The 12664-nt window shown below is 40.5% G+C and overlaps 1 protein-coding gene across 1 annotated transcript in view; it reads right to left on the bottom strand.

Annotated features, from left to right (window-relative positions):
• Nucleotides 1-12664, bottom strand: part of ythdc2 (YTH domain containing 2) — a gene marked incomplete at both ends in the record, with an annotated part of 117881 nt that overhangs the window by 11313 nt on the left and 93904 nt on the right. Inside the window, one exon of the mRNA XM_084480826.1 lies at nt 131-320. Within this exon, the coding sequence (XP_084336952.1) occupies nt 131-320 (190 nt within the window). The remainder of the gene's footprint in view (nt 1-130; nt 321-12664) is intronic.

The following is a 12664-nucleotide window of genomic DNA, read 5'->3' as shown; positions in this document are numbered from 1 at the left end:
ACCTAAATATCCTTTGGACCATTGATCTATTGATCAAGCAGTTTTAAAAAGAAGTAAAAAAAAAATATCACAAATGGTCCAAGAACCACCAATGCAGAAGATACATGCCCGATGATAAAGAATACAATACCAGTTCTGCTGGTCTGCAGCGCCGAGCTGGGCAGCTTGGCACAGCCACCGAACACGGCCACGGTGACAGGAGTCACCAGAGAACAGCAACGGATGGCCGTCCTCCTGTCCACCTGGAACAGCTCGTCATAGATCACCCAGTCCGTCGGAAGGGTCTGGACAGACTGGGCTTCTCCATGAGCTGTTGGATCCTAAGAAGAGAGGAACAAAAACACAGTTGACATGTATGTCATATGTTTATATTGTGGCAACCCGGCCCGAACACAGCGGCCCGTGAAGCCCAGAGGGCAGGTGACCCAGGGGGTCTACCTCCCTTTGGCACTAGAGGGCGCTCGGGACCGCAGCATTGCGACAACAATCAACGCAATGGAAAACAGCTGCGCAGGTGAGGGGCATAAAAGTGATGTCGATGCGCTGTCTAATGGGAAGCATGTGGTTGCAGCGAGAGGAAACCGAGATCCTTGGACCAGACGATTGAGACGTAACCACCGAGAGAACCCCGACGGAGTAACCGGAGATCCCGCCGCGCACCGGGACCGTGTCCGTGTGGAAAGACCGGGGAACCCCAGAGGCTCACGGAGCCCAGACTTTTAGTTCTAGTTAATAACCGGTGTGAGTGGACCTCCACGTATGATTTTTGATTTAATAAATGCGCCTTTTTTTTCGGCTTTTTGCACTAAGACTCTCGTTCTGATTGGGGGGAGCCGGGACAGTACGACGCCAGGTTACCACAATATGTCAATTTGCCGGCGGGGGTCTAATTCTCTATTTTTTTATATAAACATTAACGTTTTGATACTGCCAAATATGCTCGTCTAATGTCCGCATTTTTCCCAGCATGGTCCGCGCATTTACACTGACCGAGGTAATATACTGGCTTGATTTCACACCCAAATTTACCCTCTCGGACCCTACACATATTGGGGGTTTAATTTTCATGTAAATGCAATGAGACGGCTTTGCGGTTCCAGGGGCAGGACTTGGGTAGAGGTGTCGCTGCGTTGTCTCTACAACAGAGGCAACGCAGCGACATCAACATGAGTAGCTTTAACGAGAGACAGTGAAATCCGCGAGTTGCTGACCATCATGGGAGAGAAGGTGATGCAATCGCATTTAACGAAGACGGGGAAAGATGGTGCGATCTACGAGAAAGACCCAGAGGAACTTTCCTTACGAGGCTTTCGTCGGGATAAAAAACATGTGGTCTGCAAAATAAGGAATATGTTGGCGTTTTTTCACTTGTAAATAGTAGCCTACACTGAGATATCGTCTACTCAATCTTGGATGTGAGTGGCATGAAAAAAACAACACATTCGGAGTATGCAAATTATTCTAAAGAGGTCTACTTTCCATGCGTAGCCCCGCCTACTCCAATGAAACAAGAAAGCCGGCTCCGTGACGAAGGCAGATTATACCCCCTCGGTTTTAGACAGGCAAGACAGTGAAATTGCATGGTGTGCTATGCCGCGAATGTGCTGGCTTGGCAGTGTAAAAATGCCTATATATACATATATACATACATACATACGTATATAAAATAAATAAATACTTACTACATACTTACTTACTACTTTCACTGTGATTTTGCCCACAGAATGTCAACATTGATATCCAAATTATTATTATTTTTTGTTCCACTTACTTACATTAAATTACACTTGCAGTAAGTGACTGCCTGATTACAATTCCCAAATCTGTATTGCTACTTATTTTAATTTAACTATACTTAGTAGTAACTGTTGGTTTACAATTTTACTGATAGGTATAAAGTAAGTAGTATAAAGTAATAGATTGTTCCATTGAACCTATAAATCTGAATAACCATGCACCCATTGTGCTGAAAGTAGATCTTTGTATGCATTTTTTTTCAGATACTGGAGGTTAATCGTATCTCTACTGAACAAGTCAGAAACAGTAGAAATTTTTAAGTAAAACACTGAAAGAATATTTTGAGATCAATGATAATGTGAAGTTAACCCTCAAATTTTGTGGGAGGGAGCAAAAGCATTTAATAAGAGGAAAAATTATAGATATCATCAAAAATAAAGAGACAGCGACTTGAGGAACAATTACACAGCACAAAAAAAGAACTAACATTGCTACAGAACTTAAGGAGGCAAGAAAAGCCTTAGACAAACTCTTGCCATATAAAGCGGAAGGGGAATTAAGATTTTCCAGACAGATACTACGAGATGGAGAATAGAGCAGTCTCCAAGGTCTCTCATCCTACACTGAGTAAAACAGTATCTCAACCCAAAGAGGTAGCAGATGCCTCTACCAGATCATTCTACCAAATCCTATACAAAGAACCCAGCTTACAAGCATCAGCGGCGAATACTGATAACTTCCTCACTGGTTTAAAGTTCCCCACACTGTCAGAGGATGCATCAAAACAGATGATAACACCAATTACAGAAATAGAAATAAGAGATAATAAGAAAAAAGCAACACATCTCCAGGAGTTGATGGGTTTCCTGGAGAATTATATAAATGCTTCATAAATCACCTAGCACCCATTCTAACTAAGGTGTTTAGATACTCCCCATCCAAGAACAACCCTCCGGAGACACAGTCACAGGCTATCTGTGATTCATAAAGAAGGGAAAGACCCAACACTCTGTGAAGGATACAGACCCATTAGCTTGATATGCAATGATCAGTAATTACTGACAAGTATTTTAGCACATCGACTTCAAAAACATATTACTACTTTGATTAATCCAGACCAAACAGGGTTCATCCCCAACAGGCAGGGTGCTAAAACATAAGAAGAACCCTAAACTTCATTACTTCTGCTAAAATAAACAAACAAACATCAATGTTGATAAGCTTTGATGCACAGAAAGCGTTTGACACAGTAAATTGGGACTTCTTGTACAAAACGCTATCTGCAATGGGATTTCACCCAGAATTTGTAAATTGGGTCAGGAAATCAACAAGAATCCAAAATCACGTGTAAGAGTAAACGGATGCTGTTCTTAATTATTTGACCTGCAGAGGGAGGTGAGATACGGGGATTGTCTTAACCCCCAGCTCTTTGCTATAAATATTGAACCTCTGGCAGCTTCTATAAGACAAAATGAGGAAATAAAAGGCATAAAAGACATGGGAAATAAGGAGCACAAGATATCTCTTTATGCAGATGATATCTTAACCTTTATAAGTGATATATATATATATATATATATATATATATATATATATATAATAAATATGGAGAACTCAAAATCAGGAGGAAATGATGTTAGTTGGACACTGGCCAATTAAATTCTCAGGAAGGCTTGATTTCCACTGGTCTCAAGGATTTAGATACTTGGGAATTATTATTACAACAGACAGAGTTAAAGCCAACTATGGGAACTTGATGGGACACATAAAAGCGGACCTTACAAGATGGGAAATCCTGCCACTCTTCCTGATAGGAAGAATAGAAACTATACCAATGAACATTTTACCAAGGTTTCTCTTTCTCTTCCAATCACTACCTATCTATTTTCCTGTTTCCACCTTTACTATATTGGATAAATGGCTGTCCAAATTCATTTGGCAAAGCAAGCGACCCAGACTTAAATTGAAAAGACTACTCTGGCCAAAAGAAAGCGGAGGCCTAGACTTGACCAGCCTGAAAAACTATTATTGGGCAGCCCAACTCAGATCAATGGTTGCTTGGATATCTTTAGACACTGACACTATATGGGTTGGAATGGAGCAGAGTGAATGCCCACATTTACCATTGGATACAATCCCATTCTTAAATCAAGACATATGGGGGAAGAAGAAGATTGCTAATGTATGGAGTAAAAACACCTTAAAAATATTGTCAATTGTGAGGAAAAAAATACAACTTCCCATCACCAATTCCAGAGCTATAAAGATAGCAAACAACAGAGTTCTCCACAGCTAGGCTAGACAAGGGATTCCTGAAATGTAAGGAAAGGGGTTTACTGGATTTGGACCAGTTGTTTGACGGAGCAGTCCTAAAATCATTTGAACAGCTCAAAGATAAATGACTTACCAAACAAAGACTTCTTGAGGTACTTTCAAATTAGACACTATTTACAAAGTCATCAAGAATGGGAAAAGCTTTGCTCCTTACCAACAAGGATAGATCACTTATTTATATCAACAACTAAAGGAATAGTGGGTAACACTTTACAATAAGGTACGCAAAAACGTGGGTAGTTACTGAGTAACGAATGATGAACGAATGATGAACGACCAGGGCCCTAACTGGGGCCCTAACTGGGGCCCTAAGTGACAGTTACTCAGTAACTACTGAGGAGTTACTGGTAAACAGACCAGGGGACTACTGTATTCGTTACTGAGTAACGAATGATGAACGACCAGGGCCCTAACTGGGGCCCTAAGTGACAGTTATTCAGTAACTACTGAGGAGTTACTGGTAAACAGACTAGGGGATACTGTATTAATTAATCATTCTGTGAATTAACAAACTGACCAATTGATTATGAATGCAACTGAATTTTCCTGGGATTTCACAATTAGTTAATAAATTAACAAGGCACAGACGGGATGATTGTCATATTTTAATAAAGATATTCACAATACATACATTAATATTCACATTTAAGGTTTATTATGTGGCATTAGTAATGTTGAAGGCTTAAAAGCAATTGTCCACCGCTGCAGGGCACGCTTTAAACCTGCCGCCCTTGGTTTCAAGCGCTGTCGAGGGCTGGCTTGGGTCCCACACTGGATCGACTGGTAGAGCTGGATCTGACTGATGATGAGTTGTTACTCATTCGCAATCCATTTGTTCACCAGTAGTTAAGCTTTTTGAATCATTCGTTTACCAGTAGTTAAGCTTTATGAATCATTCGTTTACCATTAGTGAAGCTTTTTGTCTTCATGTAAAGTAATGCATCATACTGAGTTGTTACTCTTTCGCGATCCATTCGTTCACCAGTAGTTAAGCTTTTTGAATCATTCGTTTACCAGTAGTTAAGCTTTATTTATCATTTGTTTACCAGTAGTTCAGCTTTTTGGGTACCTTAGTGTAAAGTCATGCATCTTTCGCGAACCATTCGTTCACCAGTAGTTCAGCTTTTTGAACCATTCGTTCACCAGTAGTTAAGCTTTTTGAATAATACGTTTACCAGTAGTGAAGCTTTTTGTGTACCTTCATGTAAAGTAATGCATCATACTGAGTTGTTACTCTTTCGCGAACCATTCGTTCACCAGTAGTTCAGCTTTTTGAATCATTAGTTTACCAGTAGTGAAGCTTTTTGTGTACCTTCATGTAAAGTAATGCATCATTCTGAGTTGTTATTCTTTCGCGAACCATTCGTTCACCAGTAGTTAAGCTTTTGAATCATTCGTTCACCATTTGTTTACCAGTAGCGAAGCACTTTAGGGTTAGTTATAAAACCCCAAACCACTGTTGATAACAATGAGGGATCTACAGCCACTTTAGTTAAAAATGTATACAACATAATAACAGGATAATATAGAAAATATTAACAATTGAAACACAAACAAAAAAATGGAACAAAAATAAAGGCTGCACTTTTAACAAGGCATTTCACTCCCTGAGGGACGTAAGGGAGGGACGAAATGCATTGTGGGTCCGTCCGTCAAATCGGCTCCGTCTCTTGCGTCCAAAAGTTGAGAAAAGTTTCAGGCAGCGACGAATCCGTCACCCAATCAGATTGCGTTATACGCACGTTATACGCAGATCGTGTTTTACCCCATGCGTCGGACACGCCCACTCTCTTCCGTCGACGGACGTGTACAGTGGGCAAGAGGCGTTATACGCACGTTATACGCAGATCGTGTTTTACCCCATGCGTCGGACACGCCCACTCTCTTCCGTCGACGGACGTGTACAGTGGGCAAGAGGCCTAACACGTGTCTCACGAATGGTCAACCAAAGCTTTTTCATGTCACCATCAGTTCAACTTGTGCTGTCTTCACAAACTCTTGAATGCGTGTAATGTCGTAATTAGGACTGAACAAGAGGGAAGAAGATATTTCGGAGGAGCTCGTGACGTGATTATACAGGATTGCACAAGAAGAACTTGGCAATGGAGGCTCAGAGGAAGAGCAAAAGGAAAAGGCAGCCTACAAGAGATCTTGTACGTGTAGAGAAAGCCATGGTAGAATGTAAGTACATGCTTTAAAGTTATTTCATTATTAATTGAGGGTGTAATGATTCGGTCACATTGCTTAGCTTCCTAAAATGAGCTAATTTGACATCGTACCACGTCTGTTCTATTACGTATTTTTTGGCCTTGCTAGCTAACCTTGTCACTAACCAATGGATTGCTAGCTGGCTAGCCGACGTTGCAAGCAAATTTAAATTATCTGTCAAACACGAAAAATTAACTCTTAACTAGGTCAAAAGACAGACGGTTGATGAAAATGTGGTCCAAGCTTTGAAATTGGACTTGTAAAGTTATTCTGTTAGCGCCAGTTACCACGTCTTTGAATAGTTTTTGGAGTTGTTTTTAACAAAAAAAAACAGGGAGAAAAGTTTTACCGTAATAGCACTATAACAGTGTAATGTACCAGTCTACTTTTCCGGTTTGACTACTATCACAACGTAAACACTGGCAGCGCCATTTTCAATGGCGGGAAATTGCATTGCGTATCCGGCACCACAACGGAGAACTATGAGGGCTCGAGGGGTCTCCGTGGTTACGCAGTTGGATAGCGCATTGCGCAGTTGTAGAAGTGTAACCAGCGCTTTAGTTTACACTGCCTCAAGTTACCCATTTCTTTAAAGAGACAGGTGGTCAGCTGGTCCCAAGTCTGCTTATAATATCAAAGCCACGTCTGAACATGACTGTTCAAAGCAGCATAATGGATGAAGCTACAGCAGGAACATGGCTTTCAAATAACACTAAACGATATAATTCTCTTATTCTACCACTTGTCTAAACTATACAGTACTCCCACTTTACTCTCTAGTTGTGCTCATTTGATTTATAATAACCTACTGTTAAGAGTACAGATAATACTAATTGAATAAACAGTACACTCACAGTACTCTTGATACTACTGGAAATTACAATTTAATAATAATTATTATTATACCTCTGTACATTCATTACTCTAGAATGTAATTTAGGACTAACTTGCCACTATATAACACTAATACAAGAATAGTATTAATACTAGTAAACCCCTAACCAACTGCACTACCATCATCCTGACAAAATACTACTGTTAATACATGTTGAGCTGAATCTCAGCTGGGTCTCAAAGAACTACACTTCCCAGAGTGCACCAGCAGCAGCAAGCTGGCTGCTTGTGACCTAATCAAGTCATTGTCACTGAGTTGGAGCACCTGTGAAGACAAGGGTTCTCAGTCATTCAGGAGAACAAACTTCCAAGTTCACACATAGGTTCAGTCCAAAGACGCCAATGGTTGGTGAAAATGTTTATTTACTTTTATGGTGTTGAAATGCTGCTTAATATGTATGATTTTGTGTTAAATTCAATTAAAAATGTTTAATTAAATGGCAACTTTTGTTCTCTGTCTTTAAAGGTTTACAACCTAATTATCTGGCAAATATACTGAATGGACCAATCAACTGACAAAGCCAAAAGAATAAAAGTGATTGAGACGGAAATTGAGTTGTCCCTGTGTCCTTTGGATGTTGAACAAGAGTAGGACTTGACAATACATGTTTATAATTTTCTTTGTTTCAGTCCTCACCCCAGAAGAGGCCATGGATCGCTACAGGCGTGTCCTTGAAGCAGTGAAGAAGGGCATGACCAAAACAGAGGCATACATACAGGTTGGCGTTGACAGAAAAACTGTGGCAGAAACGGCCGCCATTTCAGAGCTGCATGCTGTAAACAAGGACCTTTACAACCAGCTGAGGGCATCAATGCCGAGGGGAGAGAGACTTTACTTGTTTTCTGATAAATGTCGCCTGGAGATTCTTGGCAGGAACCTTCAGAGGGAGGTAAATGAAAAAAACAACAACAATGGGGAACTGTTGCAGATGGGTAAATGTCAAGCATAGTAAAGCCCATTTACAGATGAAGAGAGCAGGTTTTTGTTTTGTTTTTAGAGTGCCTTTTTTTGTTCCATTTTAAAATGCCTTTTTTTTGTTTCTGTTTGTGTTTTCAATTGTTAATATGTTCTTTATTATCCTGTTATAAAATTGTAACTAAAGTGGCTGTAGTTCCCTCATTGTCATCAACAGTGGTTTGGGGTTTTATAACTAACCCTAAAGTGCTTCACTACTGGTAAACAAATGGTGAACGAATGATTGAAAAAGCTTAACTACTGGTGAACGAATGGTTCAAAAAGCTTAACTACTGGTGAACGAATGGTTTGCGAAAGATGCATGACTTTACATTAAGGTACCCAAAAAGCTTCACTACTGGTGAACGAATGGTTCAAAAAGCTTAACTACTGGTGAACGAATGGTTCAAAAAGCTTAACTACTGGTGAACGAATGGTTCGCGAATGAGTAACAACTCATCAGTGAGATCCAGCTCTACCAGTCGATCCAGTGTGGGACCCAAGCCAGCCCTCGACAGCGCTTGAAACCAAGGGCGGCAGGTTTAAAGCGTGCCCTGTAGTGGTGGACAATTGCTTTTAAGCCTTCAACATTACTAATGCCACATAATAAACCTTAAATGTGAATATTAATGTATGTATTGTGAATATCTTTATTAAAATATGACAATCATCCCGTCTGTGCCTTGTTAATTTATTAACTAATTGTGAAATCCCAGGAAAATTCAGTTGCTTTCATAATCAATTGGTCAGTTTGTTAATTCACAGAATGATTAATTAATACAGTATCCCCTAGTCTGTTTACCAGTAACTCCTCAGTAGTTACTGAGTAACTGTCACATTAGGGCCCCAGTTAGGGCCCTGGTCGTTCATCATTCGTTACTCATTTGTTACTCATTCGTTCCTCAGTAACTACCTACGTTTTTGTGTACCTTATTGTAAAGTGTTACAGTGTAATGTACCAGTCTACTTTTCCGGTTTGACTACTATCACAACGTAAACACTGGCAGCGCCATTTTCAATGGCGGGAAATTGCATTGCGTATCCGGCACCACAACGGAGAACTATGAGGGCTTGAGGGGTCTCCGTGGTTACGCAGTTGGATAGCGCATTGCGCAGTTGTAGAAGTGTAACCAGCGCTTTAGTTTACACTGCCTCAAGTTACCCATTTCTTTAAGGAGATAGCTGGTCAGCTGGTCCCAAGTCTGCTTATAATATCAAAGCCACGTCTGAACATGACTGTTCAAGGCAGCATAATGGATGAAGCTACAGCAGGAACATGGCTTTCAAATAACACTAAACGATACAATTTACTTATTCTACCACTTGTCTAAACTATACAGTACTTCCACTTTACTCTCTAGTTGTGCTCATTTGATTTATAATAACCTACTGTTAAGAATACAGATAATACTACTCGAATAAACAGCACACTCACAGTACTCTTGATACTACTGGAAATGACCATTTAATAATAATTATTATTATACCTCTGTACATTCATTACTCTAGAATGTAATTTAGGACTAACTTGCCACTATATAACACTAATACAAGAATAGTATTAATACTAGTAAACCCCTAACCAACTGCACTACCATCATCCTACAAAATACTAATACAGTTAATACATGTTTATCATTTTCTTTGTTTCAGTCCTCACCCCAGAAGAGGCCATGGATCGCTACAGGCGCGTTGTTGTAGCCGTCAAGAAGGCCATGACAAAAACAGGCCTACGTCAAAGTTGGGGTTGACCGAAAAACAGTGGCAGAAACGGCCACCATTTCAGAGCTGCATGCTGTCAACGAGGACCTGTATGACCAGCTGAGGGCATCAATGCCCAAGGGAGAGACACTTTACTTATTTTCTGCTAAATGTCATCTGGAAATACTTGGCAGGAACCTTCAGAGTAAGGTTAATGAAAAAAAAAGCAATGGGGAAATGTTGCAGATCGGAAAACGCCGGGCATAGTAAAGCCCATTTACCGATAAAGAAGAGAGCAGGTTTTTGTTTTGTATTTAGAGTGCCTTTTTTTTTGTTTGTGTTTTCAATTGTTAATATTTTCTATATTATCCTGTTATGTTATGTTATAAAATTGTAACTAAAGTGGCTGTAGATCCCTCATTGTCATCAACAGTGGTTTGGGGTTTTATAACTAACCCTAAAGTGCTTCACTACTGGTAAACAAATGAACGAATGGTTCAAAAAGCTTAACTACTGGTGAACGAATGGTTTGCGAAAGATGCATGACTTTACATTAAGGTACCCAAAAAGCTTCACTACTGGTAAACAAATGATTAGAAAAGCTTAACTACTGGTGAACGAATGGTTCAAAAAATGAACTACTGGTGAACGAATGGTTCGCGAAAGAGTAACAACTCAGTATGATGCATTACTTTACATGAAAGTACACAAAAAGCTTCACTACTGGTAAACAAATGATTCAAAAAGCTTCAGTACTGGTAAATGAATGATTGAAAAAGCTTAACTACTGGTGAACGAATGGTTCGCGAATGAGTAACAACTCATCATCAGTGAGATCCAGCTCTACCAGTCGATCCAGTGTGGGACCCAAGCCAGCCCTCGACAGCGCTTGAAACCAAGGGCGGCAGGTTTAAAGCGTGCCCTGCAGCGGTGGACAATTGCTTTTAAGCCTTCAACATTACTAATGCCACATAATAAACCTTAAATGTGAATATTAATGTATGTATTGTGAATATCTTTATTAAAATATGACAATCATCCTGTCTGTGCCTTGTTAATTTATTAACTAATTGTGAAATCCCAGGAAAATTCAGTTGCATTCATAATCAATTGGTCAGTTTGCTAATTCACAGAATGATTAATTAATACAGTATCCCCTAGTCTGTTTACCAGTAACTCCTCAGTAGTTACTGAGTAACTGTCACTTAGGGCCCAAGTTAGGGCCCTGGTCGTTCATCATTCATCATTCGGGATGGCTAGACTACAGAAGCTGCGCCGGTTAAAATAGAAGCGCCCGTCAGGTTTTACATCATAACCCGCTGTAGGTCCGGGTCCGTATGGGAAGGCTTCTGGGCGGACCCGGACCACGGTCCGCCTGTTAGTGACCTCTGGTCTACAGCAATTAAGTTCAGCAGGAAAGTAAATTACTACACAAAACCAGTGGTGGGCCGACAGGGCCAGCAGGGCCTTCTCTGCTGGCCCTGTCAAAATCTAAATAATATATTTATTTTATTTTATTTTATTACATTAATGTGTGTCTGAACGCATCCTAATTCCATATTTCTTTCAGTACATTACAATATAATTCCAGAAGGAAAACGGTTCTTTTTGTAAGGCTGAGCTCAGCTGACTAACGCATCACAGCTACATGGACCAGCGGGGCCAGCACTAGAAGTATTGCTAGCCTTCTGCTGAAGCTACCACCTCCCATTGGATAATATATGTGACTGACGTGTGTCATCAGCCAATCAAATGTTGATGTGTAGTGATAGAACGCCCCCAGGGCCCAGCAACATGCCGGCGCTGGCCCCCGATGTCATCAGGGAAGTTTGAAACGTTGGCGGGTAGTGAGAGAGAGTTGATATGAACCACTATGGCCACCGCCTTCACACCACCTAGCGATCCTGTTTCTGATCTCCTTCGTTTGCCTTTTTCAAGGCGATCGTTTGGAGAGAAGACAGAGTTAATTTCAAGCGATCTTTCTCAACTCTCAAGCACATTAAAACATACTCGCGGAGTCGCGGAATGCAACCGGACAGACCCGACTCTCTCATCTATTGCCACCGAGAAGGAGCTGCTCATTAAACTAAAACAGGACGCCCGACTGCATTAGGTAATTTAACGTTTTTCCCTGAAAGGATCGGAGGATGGATTTCCACCGATCCGAAGTGATGGGTGAGTGTTACTTTGTACTGTGTAGGAGGAGCGATAATGTTGTTGTAATACTTTTACTATATTGCTGGAATTTGGGCAGTAGGCTAAACGGTAATGCTGTGTTTCAGTGATGCCGCTTAATAAGTGTTCAATTAACCTGTTCTCAACTACTCCTGGGCTGGAGGCGGTGCACTTGTAATATTGTCGCTATACTTAATTTAATCCATTGAAGTTGAAGTTGCGAAAGCATTCGGTGAACAATATAACAATAACTCTGAAAACTTGTTTTTGTGTCATGTGTCTGATGTGCAATCTGGTTGCGGAGTGACATAATTAAAGATCTGATGGTGATGCTGCTTAAAGAGCAACTTGCAGGTTTAATTTATAACCTACTCAATACATGATATTGTCTGAAAAGGTCTTCTAAAAACGTAAGCGTAGAAATTACTATGTTACACAAAACGTAAAATATATAATTAGATGAAAATGCGCCAATTTTTAAGCTATCGTTGAACCCCCTAGCAACAAGTCCTATGACGTAGGCAGAGGCACTCCCCTTTGCGTGCCACTCTCTCATTGTGGGTTTCGACGTAGTACGAGAGCGGTAGCAAGAGACAGATATTGCGATTGAGTTTAGTCATGGTGAATTATTGTGTTTGTGCAGGATGCACGAATTTATGA

Source organism: Micromesistius poutassou, assembly GCF_964030765.1.
Source record: "Micromesistius poutassou genome assembly, chromosome: 16".
Lineage (NCBI taxonomy): Eukaryota > Metazoa > Chordata > Actinopteri > Gadiformes > Gadidae > Micromesistius > Micromesistius poutassou.
The sequence above is the reverse complement of the archived record's forward strand: the minus strand, read 5'-3'. Positions and strand labels throughout refer to the sequence as shown.